The 23042-nt window shown below is 47.6% G+C and overlaps 2 protein-coding genes and 1 non-coding gene across 10 annotated transcripts in view; 1 reads left to right on the top strand and 2 right to left on the bottom strand.

The window, feature by feature from the left end:
• Ckap5 (cytoskeleton associated protein 5) overlaps positions 1-1035 on the top strand; it is a 106247-nt gene extending 105212 nt beyond the window's left edge. For 7 of the 8 annotated variants that reach the window (XM_020156430.2, XM_020156433.2, XM_020156436.2 and 4 more), the window contains 2 exons: positions 5-156; positions 319-1035. In XM_020156430.2, the coding sequence (XP_020012019.2) occupies positions 5-156; positions 319-564 (398 nt within the window). In that variant the 3' untranslated portion in view covers positions 565-1035. The remainder of the gene's footprint in view (positions 1-4; positions 157-318) is intronic. The other variant, XM_074044739.1, reaches the window with a different exon arrangement.
• Positions 1036-3894: 2859 nt separating this feature from the next.
• Positions 3895-20293, bottom strand: F2 (coagulation factor II, thrombin). Its single transcript, XM_020156426.2, has 14 exons — positions 20138-20293; positions 19596-19759; positions 18940-18964; positions 18641-18691; positions 17077-17182; positions 16845-16981; positions 15023-15340; positions 14585-14701; positions 14380-14506; positions 13706-13873; positions 13021-13194; positions 12645-12826; positions 4293-4363; positions 3895-4155 (listed from the first exon to the last, which is right to left on the bottom strand). The coding sequence occupies exons 1-14, from the start codon at positions 20214-20216 to the stop codon at positions 4015-4017; spliced, it is 1860 nt and encodes a 619-aa protein (XP_020012015.1). The 5' UTR covers positions 20217-20293; the 3' UTR covers positions 3895-4014.
• Positions 5692-5824, bottom strand: LOC141416637 (small nucleolar RNA SNORA51). Its single transcript, XR_012441268.1, has one exon. It is a non-coding gene; the product is annotated as a small nucleolar RNA SNORA51 (small nucleolar RNA).
• Positions 20294-23042: the final 2749 nt, after the last annotated feature.

The following is a 23042-nucleotide window of genomic DNA, read 5'->3' as shown; positions in this document are numbered from 1 at the left end:
CTAGGCATCTCCCCTCAGGTGGAGGTCGCATGTGTGCCCACCCCCACAAGCACAGTATCCTCCATAGGCAATACTAATGGAGAAGAGGTAGGACCATCTGTCTATCTGGAAAGGCTAAAAATCCTCCGACAGCGATGTGGTCTGGACAACACAAAGGTACTGCTCCTTTCCTTCTGTGTGGGTTTGGAGGGCAGTGACAAGCAAGTCAGGAACAGGTGTTCCACAGAGAAGTGACTCAGCTCTGGTGTACATTGCTACAGAATTGTATCTTGACCTGCTTCCCCTGAGCTTAGGCAGTGTCTCCTCTTCTCTCAATAGCAGGATGACCGACCTCCACTGACCTCTTTGCTCTCCAAACCATCAATTCCTCCGGTCGCCTCTTCCACAGACATGCTCCACAGCAAGCTCTCCCAGCTGCGGGAGTCGCGAGAGCAGCACCAGCACACAGATATGGATTCCAACCAGACCCACTCTGCAGGAACTGTGACCTCCTCCTCCTCCTCCACAACTAATATTGACGACTTGAAAAAGAGACTGGAGAGAATAAAGAGCAGTCGCAAATGAAGCTGCCCATCCCCCAGAACCCTGCAGCTTTAGTTTACTAAACTAGAATTCCTATAGTGTGAAGTGGCCAAGGCAGGCCTAGTGTACACAAACTGGTTGTAAGTATCTGACTGTGGATGGGGTTGGAGCAGTAGCGGCACAGGTCTGTATGTGCTCTGCTTTTCCCCATTGGCAACCACCTCTAGAAGACTGTCTGTGGATTAGGTTAGTGTACAGACTTTTAAACAGCTGCCCCCTCAGCTCAGACTAGGTTCCATATCCTTTTTCTTTTGTTTTATTTTTAATTGCTCATTTGTAAAATTGTCCTAATCTTTCCTATCTTTTAACTATTAGAAACTCTTTAATAGTTTTCCTTTGAGTTTGTGAGATCTTCTCTCTGTAGCCCTGAAGGGTCACTGTATTCTGTATGAATGCATGGCATGAAACAACTAATTTAAGAGTCTTTTATAAATAAAGTTTGCATTAACTATACCTGTCTCCCAAGATGCTCCATATCTGCGATTGCTGGGCAGCTCTTTCTGTCACCGGTTTGAGGACAAGCTGGGTATTCAGCCAGTTAAAGGTTCATTACTGCCTGATGAGCTCTACCTTTTCTTGACTCCCAGACTTCAAGCCATCTGTTACTCCTTTGGAATGGGAGGAGTTCACCTTTCCTGCTTTTCACATGAAGCTCCTAGGAGAGCAGAGAAATCTTATCTCCTTCCTCATTTTGAGGTCTTGGTAATGGCTTCCCTCCAGTCATCTCCAGTGGTTCCAAGGAGCTCTTAGGCATCCTATCTCTTCGCTGCCCAAATTACATGACTGCACCCAAGCATTGGCTGGGCTACAGTGGTTCCCACACTATAACTGGATTGGGGAGAACTTAGTCATTTCCTTTTTGTCTACAGTAACAGCTGCTTTTGAACCTGGTCTGAGTGAGGTCCAGAATATGAACTGAAAATTCACCTCTGGAATAAATTCCACAGAACTCGACACAGTCAGAAAAACTCTTCAGGACTAAGAGGTTCTGGATTCCAGGGAAGACTTAGGTAAATCATAAAGCTCAAAGGAATTTTCTCTTATATCCCACCTTCTACTCATCTTGTGTTCAAGAAGTGAAACATCGATGGAAAATGAATCCTCTCTTGGTTTTTCATCATATGAATCCTCTATTTGTTCCAGTCATCATTTTCAAGTGGCCCCTAGGCTGCCTAAAATTATCCTTGCTTTTCTCCCTCCATAGGGGGAGCATGGAAGGCAGTAATTATTCACCCCAGGGAAGATGGATTCATTGCTGTAAGAGGACGCACTCGGGTGACTGACAGTGGTTCCTACACAACTGGATTCAAGATCATACGCATACTTCACATGCATTATTTGACTGCACTTGGGTCTAGAATTACCACAGTTCATTTGAAAACCCCAAGTGCCCAAAATTTAAAACACTGACAGCAATGATGAGATGTGAGAATGTGTGTCCTTGTTTAAAAAACAAGTTCTGGGTATTCATTGTTAATCACTTCTTCCTTAAAACTCTGGGTAGCAGAAATAGGCAAACTCATTGAAAGTTGCATCCTATTTTTATACTGCTTTCTGGTCAACTAGAACCAAGAAATAACACAGGGAACTGTATCTTAATTCTCTATTGCCTTATGTATTGAATAGTAAGAGGAAATGCTGGGTATGGTGATATACACCTGTAATTCCACCACTGAAGAGGCTGAAGCCAGCCTGGGTTACATAATGAGATCCTATCTCCAAAAGGGAGACAAAGGAAAAAGAATGTGGGGAAGAAGGGGTTAGAGATAGCTACCCCTTCATGTTAATCAAAGAGCCTAAGCTGAGAACAGTAACCACATGGCACCTGTGCTTCTTTCCCCTGTCTTATACCCTAGGCAGATATGATATTCAGTCCTCCCTCCTCCCTTGGAACTCAGGGAAGGGTCTTCTCAACACAGTCCTCCAGATAAAATCAACTGATGAGCATTTCACATCAGCTGAAACTCACTGTCATATATATGTATATATATATATATATGTCATATTTTATATATATATATAAAATAACTATCCCAATAGGAACAGTTTCATAATAATGTAGAGCTTAGGAACTTAGTGGAGCTATGTGGAGAGGCAACAGTGGGTCAGTGCCATATTCCATCCCATATCACCAACCTCTGCCAATAATAATCTTGAAGACTGTACTATAATCCTATGTGCTGTAACATCTATAATCCTAGCTACTTGGGAGGCTGAGGTCAGAAGGATCAAGGTTCAAGGCCAATCCAGGCAAATGATTCATGAGACATGCCCCCTCCCTCCAATCTCCAAAATAACCAGAGCAAAATGGACTGGAGGTGTGGCTCAAGTGGTAGAGCACCTGCTTTGCACACGTGAAGACCTGAATTCAAAAAACTCCAGTCCCATCAAAAACATTTTTAAAAAGAATGTGCTGTAATGAGACATCTTTACAGTCCTATGACAGTATTTTTTAAACTTGCAAAGCCTTTTACAAGTCCATTTACATGCCCTCTAGACCCTACTTCTCAACAAAACTACTCTGAGAAGCAACACCACCCCCCATATGCTGCTTGTGGGGACCAAAGGAGGGAGTAGGTGACCAGCAAAGGAACTTTAAACATGCTAGACTGGATGCCCAGTCCAGTTGGCAAGCAGTAGTGGGAGTACAAGTGGCATTGACTTATGGAGAGCTTACTGAGAAGCAGGCACTATGCTAATTACACTATGCAAGTCATTTAATCCTGACAACCTTATGTCATTATATACGTCTTTTAAATTATGAAGAAACCGAGGCTCAGGAGGTCTGGTATCTTGACCCTTCTAAAGTTGGAGCCAGAATATAAGCCCAAATGGTCATGCTAGGAACCTATACACTTGGCTTCTTGGGGTCATAAATCTGCCATTAATGACATAAGGAAGGATGTAGGGTCTTATCAGAGAAGTTAGATACTCTTGCCTCTCCTCTGGTCCTAGGACGAGTTCTTTACAGCCCTGACAGCAGAGCGACTAGAAGCACAGCCGCCTCATCTTCTCATTGTTTCAAGTCCTACTTTTCCTTTTCTTAGGTGTATAATTTTGGACAAACTATTCCAAGTCTATTTATTTACCAACCTCTTGTAAGGATAGTACCTACCTGTTGTGATGATTAAATAAGATAATCCATTAAAGCCTGGGTTGCAGAACATTTTTAAATGCTCATAAATTCAACCTATCCTCTCCCTCTCTGGAGATGACGGATTTTTGGAAGTCCTGTTTATCCATCAGTATTATTGGCTCTTTCTGAGCCCAGTCCACAGAGTTGCCCATGAACAGCACTAGGAGCACTGAGGCTCATTGGCAGAGTCACTTTTATTGGGAACTATTATTTTAGAAACAAACCACAAAAAATAATTCCTTCACTGGATTGATTTCTGTGATTTTGCAATGAGGAGCCCATAATGCAAGTGGCCCCTATCCAAACCGCTCAGTGACCTTCTGTATCCACTTCTTCAGGCGGAACACGTGTGTGTAGAAGCCATATTTCCCATTTCGATCACAGCCTTCACCCCATGAGACAATGCCCATTTGATACCAGCGGTTGTTGTAGGGACTCTGAAAAAGAAAGATAGTGTTTTTTTCAGTAGTCAAGTTCAAGTAGTGTCAGTCTTACCCTGCCAGGGAACTATTTCTGAAAACTCGGGTTCCTCCTCACCCAACCCTCCCCATTCCTGGCCTTTAGAGAAGCTTACCTTCATGACAAATGGTCCCCCACTGTCACCTTCACAAGCATCCCCTCGCATCCCTTCATCGACCTTGAAACCTTGAGAGAGAACAGCGGTGCTCAGGAGCCACTCCCCTTCCAGAGCCCTACATGTATCCATGTGACCTGGTCATCCTAGAACTTATTTTCCTCACCACACAAATGTAGTTCTCTAGCAGATTTTTGGCTCTGTCTTCCAATATATAATTCAAATCCAACTATTTCCACCTCTGGTCAAGTCACCTACACTCCCCATACCAGTTTTCCTATTTTCTTCTCACAGTCCATTCTTCACCAAATAGGGAGAATGACTTTTTTTTTTTTCTGAGGGGGGGGGATATGGAAGAATAGTATTGGGGTTTGAATTCAGAGAATGACTCTTAAAAAGCAAATTAGAAGGCTTCAAGTGATAGAGCACCTGCCCTGCTTAGCAAGCACAAACCCTAGTCCAAGAAAACAAGGAAAATCAAGTTAGATTTGCAGGGAGCTGAGGATATTGACAATCCTATTAATCCAAAACTCCCCACATATCCTCCACAAACAATGCAGAAAATAAAAATAACTACACACCAAAACTACCTTCAACATAGGTAGAATACAGGAACACTCAGACTTCAACTAAAATGTGTGTAGAGATGAGGATGGAAAAATATATATATATGCTGATAGAAGAAGCAGGCAGAATCAAATTAGGAATCTTATAATCTCAAGTATACAAACAGATGAAAACTAAGTAGACCCACAGAAAGATACTATAGGAAAACAAAATAAGAATTAAAAGACCTCCAGTAATAACACTGTCTCCCAAAACACAACTACAAAACAGAAGAAAACTGTATTTGAATTATATATCCTTAAGTAAACCTGTGTGAAAAAACACCTTGACTAAAAATTGAAAATGGACGGGTGCCAGTAGGTCACGCCTGTAATCCTCGCTACTCAGGAACAGAGATCAAGAGAATTGAGCTTCAAAGCCAGCCCAGGCAAATAATTCACAAAAAAAAAAAAAAATCACAAGAAAAGGACTGGTGGAGTGGCTCAAGTGGTAGAGCTCCTTTCTAGCAAGTGGGAGGCCCTGAGTTCAATCTCCAGTGACACACACACAAAAAAACCTACTGAACAATTTTTAGATGAAAGGGCAATACAAACTGAGAATTTTTTGAAATACAGAGGAAAATGCATAGCACTAAAAAGAAAGGTGGTAAACTTTTCAGCTCAAAAAGCCAGCAAGGCTAGGAGTACACTTCAGTGGTAGAGTGCTTGCCTTGCATTCCAAGGCCTAGGAGACTGAGGCCCAGCATCACAATGGTTTAAAAAAAAAAAAAAAAGGAAAACGACAAATCTAATTTAACAAGTCAAATTCTTAGATTTTTTTTTTTTTTCCTACCCCATGTCTTCCCACTCACAAATATAGACCAGGCACAGGGCCTGGGCTGAGGTGTATGTGGGGTAGGTATATTTTCCCTCCTCTTTCTACAGAGTCAGTGTAAGAACACAGCCTGTGGTAAGCACCAGGAGACTAGATACCAGCTGTGTTTGTAAAACTGGCAAACCACTAGCTATTTATTCAAAAATAAGGGGGAAAGCCAGGTGCCAGTGGCTCACATCTATAATCCTAGCTACTTGGGAGACTTGAGATTGTTAGGATCGAGGTTCGAGGGCAACCTGAGCAAACAGTTGGTGAGACCCCCATCTCCAAAACAACCTGAGCAAAAATGGACTGGATGTGTCTCAAGTGGTAGAGTACCTGCAGTGCTGGGGTTGAGAAGACATTTTTTTATCTTTGGATGGAATAAACACCAAAAAGATGTCAGTTCTACCTAAATTAATTTATACCTGCCCTTTTTTTTTTTCTGGTGGTACTGAGGTTTGAACTCAGAGCCTCACGCTTGGAAGGCAGGCACTCTATCACTTGAGATACCCTACCAACCCCTAAATTAATTTATAAATGTAACATAATCCAAACAAAAATACTAGCAAGCTTTTTTTTATGGAGATGAAAAGTTGACATGAAATTTAGCATACTAAACTGGCCATAGATTCATATGGAAAAACAAATTTGCAAGAATTTCCAGGAAAACTGGAAACAAGTAAGATTAGCCCTATCAGACGCTGCATGCATCCAAACCTCTCACAGTGCTGTGGGGCTGCCGCTGGGGCTCAGCAGCAGAGCGCTTGCCTAACATGACCCTGGTTTAATCCCCAGCACAGCAAAACCAAAAAATGTGTGAGGGCAGGAGTAGACAACGGCACAGCGGGACTGAACAGAATGTCCAGAAACATAGGTGAGCACACATAGAAACCAAGAGTGTGATAAAGAAATCTCAAATCACTGGAGCAAAGTGGAATTTGGAATAAATGGTGTAGTGATGGCTGCTTGGTTATTTTAGAAAAGATAGCTTAGATCCATACCTCACACCATACACAAAAATAAATGGGATCCTTCAGGGATCTAAGGGTATAAAACTGAAACCAGGTTCTAGAAGGAACCCAGTGAACTCCTCTGTGACTTGGTGCAAGGAAAAACTGTTTTTGTTTGTTTGCTTGTTGCCAGGCTGGGGATCGAACCCAGGTTCTCATAAATGCTAAGCAAGTACTCCACATCTTAGTAGAGGCTGACCTACATCTTCAGCCTAAAAATTTTTCTTAATTCCATGGCAAGTGTGTGTGTGTGTGTGTGTGGTGTGTGTGTGTGTGTGTGTGTGTGTGTGTGTGTGTGTGTATGTGTGTGTGTGTGTGTGTGTGTGTGTACAGAAGTTTCTTTTAAATAAAAAAAAACCTGATAAACCAGTAGAAAATGTTTTGTGATATACATCCCAAATAAAGGCCACCTCACAAATCTCACAAAGAACTTACATACAGATAGGCAGGGGAGAGCAGCTTGTGCTGTCTAGATGATGTTGCCTGCCATTTTATGACACGGCAAGAAGGTTCTCACCATATACTGATACTGACCAGAGGTCCGTGCTAAGCTCTTGGACTTCCCAGCCTCCAGAACTATTGCCACATGTATTTGTCCTCTAGATTTTAATCAAAACATGACATGAGGGAAAACACAGAAGGAAGTGAGTCAGAGAAGTCTCAAAGAGCTGGTGTATCCCCAAGGCAAGCGAGGAAGAAAGGGAAGCTTGGATTGAACATCCTGTATTGCTATGAAGCACGGTGAAGTTTCAACAAGGGGAGCCACGGTGTCAAGACCCACCACCAGAAGAGGCCTGTGTCTCCCATGAACAGGTGTGCTTTTGTATCCCCACCACAAGTGTTAGCTGGGAACAGTCAGTGGGAGGTGTGGCCCCCAGCACAAATAACCACCCTGACACACACAATCTCATCTGATCTTGAAAGCTAAGCAGGGTTGGGCCTGGTTAATACTTGGATGGGAGAGCGCTAGGAATACCGGATTTCAAAGCCTACAGCTGGGACCTTTGACCATTTACGCCAAAGTCAGCCAGGCCTGTTTCCATGACTGCCACACCTGCTGCAAAGCTTCTTGGAGGATTGGTTGCTACTGGTTGTTTTTCCTTCTCTGTTTACTCACCTGTTGACACCAAATTTCTATAAAACCTGTCTTTTGCTATCTTACCAAATTTCCATATAATGTAGTGTGTGTTAAACAACTTAACTATCTTTGAAAATTCTTGGGGCTGGAGGCATGGCTTAAGTGGCAGAGCATTTGGCTAGAAAGCCCAAGGCCCTGAGTTCAAAACCCCAGTACCACCACAAAAATAAAAAAATCAAATAAATTGGTGAGCATCAGCTGGGCACTGGTGGCTCATGACTGTAATCCTAGCTACGCAGGAGGCAGAGATCAGGAGGATCAAAGTTCGAAGCTAGCTGGGGGAAATAGTTCATGAGACCCTATCTCAAAAAAAAAAAAAAATCACAAAAAAGGGCTTGTGGAGTGGCTCAAGGTATAGGCCTTGACTTCAAAAAAATACCGCCACAAAAAGAAAAAAAATATAAATATATACATATATATGAATAGTCTGGGGGTACAGCTAGTGGTGGAATGCTTGTCTAGCAACAAGACCCTGGGTTCAATCCTCAGTCCTGAAAAAATAACTTGCCAGTCACAGCGGTACACCGAGCACTCAGGAGGCAAAGACAGGAGGATTATAAATTCAAGGTCAGCCTGAGCTTCACAGCTAGACCCTACCCCATCTCAAAAACCAAGAGCTAAGGATGTAGCACTGGTAGAGGGCTTACCCAACAGCCACAAGGGATTGGGTCCAGTCATATATATTCAACTTCATATGCAATTAGTAAAAGACAATTTTGGTTTTCTTTACAGTTACAGGGATTTGAGCTTTGCGCTTCATGCTTGCTAGGCAGGCCTTTACCCCTTGAACCATGCCACCAGTCCTGAAAAGGGCAAATTAGGTGGCTGACAGAGTAGCCTGACTTGCAAGCGTGAGGCCCTTGAGTGCAAACCTCAGTACTGACAAGAATAAAAGGCAACCTAAAACTGTTGAGCTGAGGCTTGTGGAGTGGTTCAAGTGACAGAGTGCCTGCTTTTCAAGTGTGAGGTCCTGAGTTCAAACCCCAGTACCACCAAAAAAAAAAAATCACAAATGAGATATTTGACATTATTATGGGCTGGAGGAGTGGCTCAAGCAGTAAAAGCAACTGCCTAGCAAGTTCGAGGCCAAGTTCAAACCACAATGCTCCCAAAAAAAAAAAAAATTTTTTTTTTTGTTTAAAAACTGTGGAGTTTTTAAGTAATCCCACCATTTAGGAGGCTGGGGCAGGACAATCGCAACTTTGAGGCCAGCCTCAGTTACAAAGTAAGTCCCTGTCTCGAAAAAAAAAAAAAAAAAAGGGCACTGGTGGGGCTGAGATCAGGAGGACTGAGGGTCAAGGCCAGCCTGGGCAAATAGTTTGAGAGACGCTATCTCCAAAATAACTGAGCCAAATGGACTGGCGGTGTGCCTCAAGTGGTGGAGCAACTGCTTTGCAAGCACTGAATTCAAACCCCAGTACCACAAAAAAAAAAAAAAAAAAAAAAAAAAAAAGTGGGTCACTAGTGGCTCAGGCTTATAATCCTAGCTACTTGGAAGGCTAAGATCAGAAGCACTGAGCTTCCAGGTCAGCTGAACAAAACCCCATCTCAACTAATAGCTGGGCAGTGTTATGTGCCTGTCATCCCAAGCCTGTAGGAGGCCGAGATGGGGAGGATAGCAGTTCCAGGCAAAAAAGTCAGCAAGTCCCCATCTCAGTGGAAAACTAGCTGGGTTTGGTGACATACCTGTCATCCCAAGTGCCAGGAAGAAGCTTAAAATAGGAGGATCAGAGGTGTGGCTTAAGTTGTAGAGTGCCTGCTTTGCAAGCAGGAAGCCCTGAGTTCAAACAAAGTCCCACCAAATAAATAAATAAACCATAATTTAAAAATAAATAGGAGGACTGCCACCCAAGCTGGTCTGTTCTGGGCAAAAAGTGAGACCCTATCTTCAAAAACAACCAGAGCAAAAAGGCTGGAGTTGTGGCTCAAGCAATAGAGTGCCTGCCTAACAAAAACAGAAACCTTGAGTTCAAAACCCAGTACTAAGCTGGGCACCAGTGGCTCATGCCTGTAATCCTAGCTACTCAGGAGGCAGAGATGAGGAGGATCATGGTTCAAAGCCAGCCCAGGAAAATAGTTAGCAAGACCCTATCTCAAAAAAACTCATCACTGAAAAGGGATGGTAGAGTGGCTCAAGGTGTAGGTCCTGAGTTCAAACTCCAGTATCCTGAAAAAAAAAAAACAACAAAACAAAACCCAGTACTGCCAAAAAAAAAAAAAACTGAAATGCTATTCTTCACTTCCCATATGGGGGAGATTAATAAGGATGACATTCTACTATGGGAAACAGTGATTCCCACGTACTCCCAAAGGAAATGCAAACTGGGCCAACCCTTCTGGAAAGAAATGTGGAAAATTGCTAACAAAAATCACATGTGTTTACCTCTTGACTTAGCAACACCAGCAATACTGGAAGACACACCTCCAGCGATATAAAAATACATATGCACGGTGGTTGATCTATGGTACATCACAGGCTGGGGTGCAGCTTAGTGGTAGAGCACTTGCCTAGAATGTGTGAGGCCCTCGGTTCCATCCCTAGCACTGCAAAATAGCTAACAATAATAATGAAAATAATAACTATTGCTATGGTACATCCATGTAATAAGAGTACACTATGACTATACAATTTTTTTTGGTGGCACTGGGGTTTGAACTCAGGGTCTAATGCTTGCTAGGTAGGTGCTCTGATCACTTGAGCCACTCTGCCAGACCCAAATTTTTTAATGAATAAGGAAAAACTATACCAAATATAATGCATTTCTAGGATATATTAAGTTTTAAAAAAGCAAAGTATTAAACTACTTTGTTTATACTCCATGTGTGTAAAGAAGAAGAAATAAGAAAATACACCTATGCCTGCACATTTGTGCAGAAAACACAGGAAGAAGAATAAGCCTCAAGCGATGTGAATGGTTAATTACAGGATAAGGATGGAAATAGAATGGAAGGGGAAAGAGATCAGGATAGGAAGAAGGGAGAGCGTCACTTCTCTGCGTGTGTGGTAACCATTTTAACAGGCTTGACTTCGACCATGTTAACCTCTCACTCAAAAACAACAAAGATGGAATGGATAAAACTGAATGCAAGCAGAAGCAAATGAACCTAATGGTATTCTAAAATAACACAGTGAAGGGGCGAGAATTAACCCAAGTTCTTTTTAAAAAAAAAAATTTACTTACTTTTTTTTGTGTTACTGAGGTTTGAACTCAGGGCTTCAGATTTTCCAGGAAGGCACTCTCGCACTTGAGCCACTCTGCCAGCCCTTTTTTGTTTTAGATGTTTTCCAGATAGGGTCTCTCGAACTATTTGCCTGAGCTGGCTTCAAACCATGATCCTCTTGATCTCTGCCTCCTGAGTAGCTGGGATTACAGGCGTGAGCCTCCAGATTGATTTCCTGGTTTTAATAATGCTACTATGGTTGCCAGACACTGGTGGCAAAACCCTATCTCGAAAAACCCTTCACAGAAATAAGGCTGGTGAAGTGACTCAAGATGAAGGCCCTGAGTTCAAGTCCCAGTACCACAAACGAAACAAAACAAATTAAAATTAAAAAATGCTACTATAGGGCTGGGGTGGAGCATGCATAAAGCCCTGGGTTTTGGTACTAGTAGCACACATAAAAATAAACAAATAAATTTTAAGCGGTACTGTGGCTATATCAGAGAATATCTTTAGTTTTTTATTTGTTTGTTTACCATTCAACTATTGCCAAGTTTGGTGGCTCACATCTGTAATTCCAGCTACTCAGGAAGAGCATAGTTCAAGACCAGCCCTGTCAAAACAAGCTGGGCGTGGTGGAACATGACTGTAATCTCAGCTACATGGCATAAGTAGGAGAAGGGTGGCCCAAGGCTGATGCCAGGCCAAAAAAGTAAAATCCTGTCTGAAAATTAAGGCAAAAAGGGCTAAGGGCATGGCTCAAGTGGTAGAGCGCCTACCTAGCAAGAGCAAGGCCCTCAGTTCAAATCCCATTACTGCCAAATAAATAAACAAACAAATAAATAAATAAATATTTGGGCTGTCGGAGTGGCTCAAGTGGTAGAGCGACTTTCTAGCAAGCATGAGGCCCTGAGTTCAAACTCTGGTTCCACCAAACAAAAAAACTAATGTGCTTCCAGGTGCTAAGGGAGGTATCCATCATCTCTCATCTCTCACCTCCTCCTCTGCTGCCCTGGCTGGATTCACTGTACTCCAGCCACATAGCCCTCTCTGCTGCTCCTGAGACCTCCCGAGCTCCCTCCTGCTTAGAGTCTACACACCTGCTGACCCCGCTGATGCCTTCCTCCACATGCCTAGCTCACTCCTGGACTTCTAGTGTCTACTCAAACATCACCTTCTCAGAAAGACCTTCTCCAACCCACTTGTCCCCCTCACTCTCTGTCAGGGATGATGTTCTAGATCTGATTACTGACATTCCCTCTTAGGAAGGAAGCACCTCAGGACTAGCTGCTGTGTACCCCCCAGATGCTGCCTGGAACATGGCAGGCACTCACAATATAATTGCAAGAGTCCCCACCCAGGACTCTTGGTGCTGAGCTCAGACAGATGAAACCCACACCAAACACCATGTGCACACTACCACATTTACCACTCGAGTAGCCTACAGCATGGTTTCCATTTTACAGAGGAAGGAACAGCCTCCACAAGGTTCAGCAACTTGCCCAACATCATCTGGCCTGTAAGTGCCTAGAGCCAGGAGCCCAGGTTTGTGCCTGTGACATGTCTCAAGGCTGCCCACCCTGTCCCTGCTGTTCCCCAGCCCCAGCAGTGCAGACTTGCCAGCACAGAACATGTTGTCGGTGATACGGATCCGGGTGGAGGCCTTGCACACTGGTCGTTCCACGATGGGCAGGTTCACCACCTGCAGGACATTGGGCTGCACCTCATTGATGCTGGTTGTCCACGTCTCCCTCAGGTTGCCCCAGCCTGTCACCCGCCCTTTGTATCCAGCCTGGAGCAAGCTTTGGGGAAGGAAGAAGGACCTGGTGAGAACCAAATCCCTCCAGGAGCCTCCTGGCCCCAACACCATTCCCCTAGAAACCAAAATCTAAAATATCAGCACACAAAAGAACTTTCTGAGTTCTCTCTGGCACATCTGCCAGGCCCCACAGCATCACAGCCAGGCCTAGGACTTGATCTATGCCCCTGCACCAACCTGGCCACTGTCTGCTTGTCGGGCAGGCACACAGGGTGAATGTGGTCACTGAAGGCAATGGGCTTCTTGAGCTTGAGTAGGGCAATGTCCCGGTCCAGGTTCTCCCGCCAGTTGTACCTGGGGTGGATGTAGATCTTCTCCAGCATGGAGATCTTTTCAATGTTCCGCTCGTACCTGTGCAGACCCAGCGGTCAGCAGAGAAACCAAGAGGCTGCAGACAGTGGCAGCCACTTCCCTGAGGAAGGAAACTGTCTGCCCTCAGGATTGGAAGCCAGAGTGACCAGTGGGCCACCAGGGAGGGGACAAGGCTAACAGCTCCTTCCTTGGCAGCCCCCTGGTAGTGTCTTTCTTTCAAGCCATACAGAGCTTTGGAGTCAGACAGGCCAGACAGACAGGGATGGACACACCCTGGCCAAAGAGTCACTATTTGAAGAGACTCATACCTAGATCATGTACGGGTATCTGGAGTGGAGGCTGGGGACATAGCAGGATTTCTCTCTGTCCCCAACTCCAAGCTTCAGTCAGGACATGGCCAAATGGACTTTTCTAGTGGAGACTGCTGGGATGTTATACGGGGGGTGTGTAGATGCGCTCCCACCCACATGCCCCAGAGCCACCAGAGCCCCTCATGGGCACTCTGGAGCACTCAGACCAGGCCAGCCGCTCATGGGCGGCAGCTCTGTACCTGGTGCGGGAGTGTTTGCCAATGCGCACCAAAAGATCATTCTCAGTGTAGTTCTTGTCCCAGGGCGGGTACAGGAGGCAATGGGCAGCCGTGAGGACCCAGCGGTCACTGATGAGGCTGGCCCCACATAGCAGCTCCTGAGGACTCTTCCGGAAAAGCATCACCTGCCTGGGAAGGGGAGCAGAAAGCATTAGGAACTGGGTACCGCCCTTCGCCAGCCCTAGAAGTAGAAAGAAGTCCCAGATTAAGAATAGCTGTAGGGGGCTGCTACTGGGCTCAGATCCAGCCTGACCCTGCTGTCCCAAAGGCCTGGAGCCCTGGTGTGATGCTACAGGTCACCTGCATTTTGCAGTTTTGCACCCTTCCCCGCCTCTTCTAGTGCAGCGTTCGCACAGCTTAGCACAGCTCTGGAGTCAGAAGAATAGGATTCAAGTCCTGGCTGTGCAACGCATTAGTGAGCCTGGGTCAAGTCACTTAAGCTTTCTGGGCTCGGCCTTCTGCTGAGGGGACATAATAGAGCCAGTGCAACGGGTGCTGCCAGGTGCGAGGGTGGAAGCTGGGCTATGCGAAGCCCAGCGGGTGAGGGAAAAATTCCTGCCAGGGCTGCGGGCGGGGGACAGGAGCAATCAACTGTCCTGGAGGAGGGAGTTGCAGCCCGGGGGCCCAGGACGCACCAGGGAGCGAGGCCAATCTCCGCGTCCCAGCCCTCCACGATGCGACCCTCGATGTAGGAATCCAGAAGCTCCGTTTCCGTTTTGTCTTTCACCGACTTCTTCTCGAACAGAGGCCTCAGGCCACAGTCTGCGGAACAGCCAGGAGATGAGGAGCCGATCCTGGCCACCGGCCCCGGCGTCCCGCGGACGCCCGCGGATGCCTCACCTGCCTCCCCCGCGCCGAAAGTCTTCTCATCAAAAAAGGTCTGGAACTCCTCCACCGTGGTGCGCCCTCCGATGACCTCGTCCCCATCCTCGCTTGCCTCTTCTTCCATCGCCTCCTCTGTAAGGACCCATGCACTGGCTGGGGCTGAGGTGGTGGTTCCTCGCCCTCGCCCTATACCTTCCTAAGCCCCTGTTGGCCTTGGAGCACATTTGGTGCTGAGGTTTAGAGCGCACGCGCACCCGAGTCACTAGGTAACAACTTATCTAGGCCTCAATTTGCTCATCCATAAAATGGGAATAGGACCTGTCCCTGCCGGGTTTCCCTAAGGCTGCTATGAAGGCACCCACTCAAGTGCGCACGTAGTAAGTCTTGGAAAAGCAGGAGTGACCGTTCTTCTTATTCCCTCCGCCTCCCAGGCCCCCTGCCCGTCCGGCTCACCACAGTAATTGAGGTCGCAGTACTCAAAGTCGCCAGGCTCGCCTGCCACGTAGCACCAGACACCCTCCTCATCCCCATCTGGGTTGCGGCAGAAGTTTTCCTCAAGTTTCAAGTCGGGGTTGAAGTCCTGGTCCTTGCTCAGCGCCTTGGCTTTAGTATTGGCCCAGGCCAGGCATGGGGACCCAAGGGCTGTCACCGCTTTGCTCCCCTGGTACAGCCGGCCACGCTCAGGCACGCACTGTGCTGGTTGGGGTGACGGACTCACCCTGGAGCCTCCAGCCCTAGGAGTCATCTGCACAGTGACACGCCCCTCCTGGCCTGGTAGGGGAGGAGGCAGAGGTAGAGTGGGTGGGACCACATCTGAGAATCCCTGGGCTCCTCCCCCAGCTTCAGTCACCTGCCTTTAAGTGGGCTACTCAGGCCTGCAGGGTTGTTGAGAGGATTAAATAAACATACAGGGTAAGTGCCAATGATAAACTAGAGATGGTAACCAGGTTTGGCCTCCTGGGATGTCCCTAACGTATTACAGACTCCCTGATGGCTTTTGTTGTTGTTTTGGTTTGGATTGGGTTTTGTTTTTTAAGGAGTCTGTGTTTTTACAGGGCTCAGTAAAGAATGCTGGAGTCTACCAAGGATGTCTTCATGGACAGGAAGTCCATTTCAGCATGCCTGCGACATAGTGATTGTCATTGTATAGGGGATGGGTGGTTAAAAGGCAGTTAAGATAATTGGGAATTTAAATGGACCAGTTTCAGGATAGACCATCGGATCCAACAGGGATCCACAGAGGGCAAAGAACAGGAACCTGTGTTCCCACGTTGAATTACTGATAGGGATTCTTTACCCCTGCCTCCATCCACATCCTTTGCCCTGCGAATCTACCACAGACAGTGCGGCCCTGTCTTCACCTTGGCTCTGATCATGTGACTTGCTCTCTGACCAGTGGAAGGTGAGCAGGACTGACTCCCAATTCTGAGCCTAGGCCTTAAGACAAACCGTGTACTTCTGTTCACTGTTTTGTGCGTCTGCCATCAGCATGGGAAGAGCTTTCCCAGGACCTGGTGTCTTCCAGCCTTAGCTGCAGCATGAGTGTAAGTGGAGGGATCTGAGCCCTACTGCAGCCAAGCCTGGCTGGACTCATCATTCCTAGCAGAGCCTGCAGCCCACTCTGCCGCAGGGATATAAGGAATAACTACTTATTGTGGTGTGCTGCTGAGATGATGCCCGCATCTGTTTTGCAGTATTATTTTGGCTCTAGCTGAGTAACACACCATGGGAAATAATGACAGAATTCTGTGGGTTGTGTGAGGCTTGCTCTGTGATGCTCAGGAAAGGGCATGTGGAGCTGGGCGCCAGTGGCTCACGCCTGTAATCCTAGCTACTCAAGAGGCAGAGATCAGGAGGATCGTGGTTTGAAACCAGCCCGGGCAATTAGTTCCATAAGACCGTATCTCGAAAAAACCCTTCATAAAAAAAGGGTTGGTGCAGTGGCTCAAGGTGTAGGCCCTGAGTTCAAACCCCAGTACCACAAAAAAAGAAAAGAAAAGGGCATGTGGACTGAAGTGGTCAGGGAGGGCTTCCTGGAGGAATTACCTTGGTAGAATAGAGAGTGGTGTTGGAATGAGACACAGCCTGGAGCATCAGGAAGCCAAAACCAGGGAGGAGAAGAGGAGGCTGTGGCCAGCTCACCCAGGTCTTCTGACCCCCCTGGATAAGAGGCTTTTTGGGCTCTGACTGTGGCAAGGATCTTGGTACTCATCCCAGGCTGCCAGGCCCCGTGACAACACCTTGGCCACCAACTACCTCACTGCCCCCAGCTCACCACAGATGGGGATGCTGCATTCCTCCCTGCGCACAGTAGGGTCTGTGGTGTAGCACCAGGGGCCCATGGTGCTGCCATCTGGGTTGCGGCAGAAATTCTCCTGCAGGTCAGCCCCAGGATGGGTGGTAAAGTTGACGCTGGAAGGGGAGGTTGCTCAGCAGGAGCCTGGGCCTTCCCAGATGCCCTTGCTCCCTACTCAGCCCGCTGCCAGGCAGACCTGCCCATCACTCACTCAGGCTTGTGTGGGTAGCGACTCTTCCATAGTTGGCACTCAATGCCCGATCGGGTGACGTTCACAGTCCCTCGGTAGTTCATACCCAGATCCTTGGCACAGAGACCTGCAGAGACCCAACCTGGGTCAGTATCAGATCCTGAGGTTTGTCCCTCCTCCTTCCTAGTAAAGTGCCATTTGCCCATCCATCCAAGCTCTCCCTGGTCCACCATCCCTAACCTGCATGTATCTAACAGTTCTACTATCCACTTAACAGCCGTCACCAGATATTCACTGAGGGCCCACCACCTGACAGTCACAGGGCTAAGGACATAGCTATGAGTAAGATAAAATGGTCACAGTCAAGGTAGGTGCCTGCTTTCATAGAGCTTCTATTCCATGGTTCCTTGTGACTGGTAAAATGAAAAAGTCTGACCCTGGTCTCCCAGTCCCTATCTGTTCCTCAAGGCCTTTGCATATGCTGTTCCCTCTGCTTGGAACAAACCTTCAGAAGGTTTGTTCATCGGTGCATCTCACAAGGCCAGGTAGACCCTACTTCTGGAAGCCATCCCTGATTCTGCTGGCAAAGCATACACCCCTTCTCCTGGGTGCTCTTGACATCTGGAACAGAATCTTTCTAGTAATCACTTTAATGTTTTGTGCTTTTGTTTTTCTGAGACTGTGAGTTCTTGAAAGCAAAGATTATTCAATGCACTTTAAATGCCCAGCACCTCCAGGTGTGGTAGTATATGTCTGTAATATCAACACTCTGGGTGCTAAGGCAGGAAGATCACAAGTTTGAGGCCAGCCTGGGCTACATAGTAAGACCCTATCTCAAAAACATCAAAATAAAAATTGGTAATTTTTTAAAAAAATGAATTGAAACTATGGTCAGTGATTAAGAAGCTCCCTGAAGCTCAGCCTGTTGTCAGACTAAAGATAGATTTGGATTGCTGTGGTGCACTTGAACTAGTCCTTGAAGGACAGGGGCTTTCAGTGGGCAGTGATGATTGCTCCAGGGGAAGGTGATAATGTAAGCAAGAGCCAAGAAGTAGAAACATCTTGACATGTTTACAGATGGGCTTGCTGTTGGAGTGGGGGTTGGAGTTCATGTTTGGTACAATGGGAGTTCTAAAATGGATAACTAAGACCAGACTTGCAAAGTCTGTGGGGCTAAGAAACCTGTTTCACTCTGTGGGTGATGGGGAGCCATTGAAGGTTTTGGAGAATGAATGGGACATGGTCAGAGCTCTGATGAAGGTGGACAGAGGCTCTGGTCAGGCAAATGAGGAGGTCTTACTCATCCATTCCTTTGTTCTTCCATCACTAATCATCCTGCCTGCCAACTGCCAGACACAGAGCCACGTGCAAAGTCACACCCTCAACCACAGGAGCAGAATGGTGACATCAGGTGCAGGAGATCACCAGCTGGGCCATGATCCCTAACTCCCCACCACTTACTCTTACACACACTCTCCTCTCCTCCCAGGCTCCCCCCACCCGCCGCCTCCCCGCCTCCCCCCCCCCGCCCCCCCCCCCCCCCCCCCCCCGCATCTCCCACCTGCCGTGTCCTGTCAGCCCTCACCTTCCATACATTCCATGAAAGTCTCTCGAGGCTTCCTCACGGAATCACAAGCTACAAAAGACCAGAAACACCTCTGGGATTGGTATAGGGACAGGATGGACTGAAGTAAAGGGTGGTGGGATGACAGAAACACAGAGCTGGAGAGAGGGATTGATGGAAGGAAAGGAGGAAGAGGAGGGAGGGAGTAAGAGAGGGAAGGAGGAAGGGAGGGAAGAGATGTATGCATCTCCGGGGAAGAATGTTCTCTAGCTGAAGTCCCCAGGCCTCCCTTGCTGGTGCAAACCCTACCTGGCACTTACCTGTGTATTTGGCCCAGAATACATCCTGAAAAGCAAGGACAAGGAGTGAGACTGGAAGGGTAGAGTTTTGCCTTGTTTACTAAGCGCCCATCCTCCCTTACCCTGCTCACAGGGGCAGGCTCTGGGGAGGCTTCTGGCTGAGTCTCCTACTCTTTTGCAAATGAAGAAGAGTATATGAGGACAGGAAGTCTCCCCAGCACACAGACTGATCAGTGTCCTCCCAGGCTAGGGTAATTGGGAGAAGAGGGGTTTGTGGGGACCTGGCAGAGCCTGGAGGAAGGGAGAGGCTGCACAGAGTCCCAGAAACACTAAGACCAGAGCCCAGTGTTCCTGACCTCATCAGGACCTCGCTCTCTGCAACAGTGGCACAGAAGTGGTAGAAAGGGTTTAGCCAGCACCAGGCACCCCAGAGAGCCTCAATGTGGCCAGGTGCTGAAGGCCAAGGAGGCACTTTGATGTCACAAGCCTCACTAGATCCTGCAACCATGACACAGCCCCAGGGGTAGGGACCCCCAAGAGAGGATGAAGGTGCCTGGTCAAATGAGTGAGTTGAAGTTTTCAACAGGTGACGAGTTGAGATGCTCCTTGCTGGCCTTCTCTGTGGTCCCATGTTCTGGCCCCTGAGGGCCCACCCTCCTCACCAGCAGGCGGCTCACCGTGGCACTGGAGGACTCCAGGGCCTCAAAGGCCTCCTCGTAGCTGCACTGCTCCTCCACGCACTCTCGCTCAAGATTGCCCTTGCGCAGCTCCTCCAGGAAGCCGCTGTTGGCACGGCGGACCCGGTGGAGCAGTGCTAGTGCTTGCTGAGGGGCCAGGAACACTGCGGTAGGAGGGGCATGGGACAGTCACCTCAGGGAGCTGGGCAATCTTAGCCATTGTTGGGCAGGAAGCAAACCTGCCCTGCCCTGCTAGCTTCCAAGAGGGGATGTCTGGGATGCAGAAGAATCCAGAAGGATGCTAAACATAGCCCACAAGCACCCTTCTTTCATGGGTTGCTCTATATCCACTTCCCATACTGGAAGAGAGAAGCAGTCACCTTCCTTCCAGCCCTAAGCACCTGATTCCTGCCCTAAGCCAGACACTCTGGTCTGAGGCCCACCTAGGGATTGACCCAGTGTTCTCTGCCAACCAGGAAACCCAGCCTACAGGCTTAGCCCGGGGCCCTCCAGCCTGCCCTGGCTTCCAAGTGCCATCTTACCATGCTGGCTGTGCACAAGACTAAACAGGGCAGCCAGGGCCAGGCAGCCAGGTAGCCTCAGGCCTCGGACGTGCGCCATAGTGTGTTGGCTCCCAGGATCTGAGGGACTGTCCTGGTCCCTCTGGGTTAATGTTGAACCAACATGAAGAAATCAGTGGCGAGGGAGAGGTCAGCAGGTCAGGGCCTTGGGGACAAGCAGATAGTCCTCTGGCCCACCCCCGCCATCAGGGAAGACAGGTCCTCCCAGGGATGGATGGTTTCCAGTCACTAAGAAAAGCCCATCATCCATTAGCTCCCTCCTTGGGACATGAGTGAACATAGGTCAGTGAGGCCACAAGACCATCTGAATGTTCTGTCCAATCCCAACAGTGATGGTTGCTTGACTCTCTGTGGCCCTCGGTTTCCTCATCTGTACAGTGGGGATGTTACTTTTGTGAGAACTATGGGAGGTTATGGACATAAAGCCCATGGAATATAATAAGTACTTAAGAATTAGAGCTGTGCATGTAAACCAGTGAGTTAGGAGGTTTGTATAGTCACAGCACACAGATATGAGGAAGAGAGATAAGGATGTGACTAGATGAAAGCTGCCACCTTGCCCTAGGATGACCAGGGATAGAAACATCCAACCCTGGCCCAGCCTCTCAGTCACTGATGACAAGAGTCCCTTTCCCCCTTCCCAGCCAGGGTGCTGTGGAGGTGTGTTGGTGTGTGGTAGCCCGGAGGAGGAACTAGGTCCTCCTTGGGCCTTGAGTCTTTTGTCTGTCATCTTCCATCTCCTGCCTCTAAATAGGCACCAGTCCAAAACCCCAGGTCTCCCTGGCAGGCCTCTGCTCACCCACCTGTCTGCCCTAGTACAGCCTAGGGAGGCTTCTGGTCCTACACAGCTCCTGGGACCAGACTGCTTCTGTCCCTCCCCCATTTCCTGTTTGCAAGGTAAATATTAGTCCTGGGTCTAAATAGGACAGAGGGACAAAGAGCAGGAACAAGGTTCTTGCCTTCCTTGCCATCCTCAGGCCTGGCTACTGGGAGTCATGTATGCAGTCTGGGAAGAGAGAGGGTTGGCAGAGAACTGGGGACTAGGCCCGCCACAAATCCTCTTAATTCCTGAGTGGCACAAGGTCTAACTTCCATACACTATTGTTCACAAGTCATAATTATAAAACTCAACATTTTATATGTACACTTGTGTAACCAGCCCCAACAGTCTCCTTCATGTTGGCTCTCAGCAGTGCTCGTGAGATAACGCCTTCTAACCACTGTCAGCAGAGCTCCGCTTGGTCTAATTTGGAACTTCACAGAAATGGAAACTTCCACCATACACTTGTCTGTGTCTGCCTTTTCTAGTTCAGCATGTTTCTGAGATTCATCCATGGCATGTGTCCAAAGTCTGCTCCTTTTAATGTGGTGCCTAACTGTATGAACACAGTGCATTTTATTTATCCATTTAGCCATTGGTGAGCATTTGAACCAGTTTCTAGTTTGGGGCTCCTATAAGTGGTATCCCTATGAATATTTTTGAATCCATCTTTTGGAGTAAATTACCATTTATTTCTGTTATCCCAGGAGAGGATGTGCTGGCCATAAGGTAGTATATTATTTGCTTAAATGACTGTGATGAAGAACTGTCCAAGAGGGTTGTATCAATTTACACCCCCACCAAGGTTGGAGGGTTCCAATTGCTTACATGGCAGCAGCCTACACGCTTCCACCATGTTCTTACAGGGATCATTGTGATGGAAGAGTAGATGTGCCCCCTTGTGGTTTTAATTTATATTCTTTTCTTTTCTCTCCTTCTTGCCCTTCCTCCCTCCTTTCCTTCCTTCCTTCCTTCCTTCCCTCCCTCCCTCCCTCCCTCCCTCTCTTTCAGCAAGAGGATGAAAAGATGTCATCTCACCAACTGGCTTTGATGGCCACACCTGCAATTCTAGCACTCAGAAGGCTGAGACTAGCTGGGCACTGGTGACTCACACCTATAATCCCAGCTACTTGTGAGGCTGAGATCAGGAGGATGGAGGTTTGAGGCCAGCCCAGGCAAATAGTTCAAAAAACCCTCATCTCCAAAATAACCAGAGCCAAATGGACTGGAGGTGTGGCTCAAGCTGTAGAGCTCCTGCTTTGCAAGTATGAAGCTCTAACCTCAATCTCCAGTCCAGCCAAAAAAAAACAGGCTGAGGCAGGAGGATTGTGAGTCCAAGGGCAAACCGAGCTACATGGCAAGAACTTTTCTCAAAAATAAAAAATAAACAAATAAATAAATGTCACCAGGCACTGGTGGCTCACATCTGTAATCCTAGCTACTCAGGAGGCAGAGATCAGGAGGATCACAGTTCGAAGCCAGCCCAGGCAAATAGTTCATGAGATCCTATCTCGAAAACACCCATCACAAAAAGGGCTGGCAGAGTGGCTCAAGGTGAAGGTCTTGTCATCTCACTAATCTATTCAAACATTACAAGTTGGCTGAGGGAAAGGGGTGGGACTTTTGATAAGTGACAAGAAGAGAGAAGCGTGGCTTTATCATCCTTGTCTCAACACAAGTGATCCTCAGATGGCCTCGTTTTCATGAGGACCAGCATGGGTCAGTGCTGAGTCACCATGGAGAGGGAGAAAAGGCAAGAGGAGGGCACAAAACAAGGCAAGGACAAAGAAGGAGGAGGCTGTCCTCTGGATGTCTGAACTTCTGAAGCCGAGCCGCGAGCATGGAAGAGCACACTGGCTTGGGAGGCCACACCTTGGTTCTCCATCTGTGAGATCAGAACTGCAACAGTATCCTCCCCTCACAAGGCTGTCTTGGAGACACCTAAAGAGGATCACACCAGCCCCTTTGGAGACCCTCTCATTTGGAGCTCCAACCTTGCAGAGTGCATGGTGCTCCCATACCCAGACATGGCTGTCTCATCCCACT

This window comes from Castor canadensis, chromosome 1 (genome assembly GCF_047511655.1).
Source record: "Castor canadensis chromosome 1, mCasCan1.hap1v2, whole genome shotgun sequence".
Taxonomy (NCBI): domain Eukaryota; kingdom Metazoa; phylum Chordata; class Mammalia; order Rodentia; family Castoridae; genus Castor; species Castor canadensis.
The sequence above is the reverse complement of the archived record's forward strand: the minus strand, read 5'-3'. Positions and strand labels throughout refer to the sequence as shown.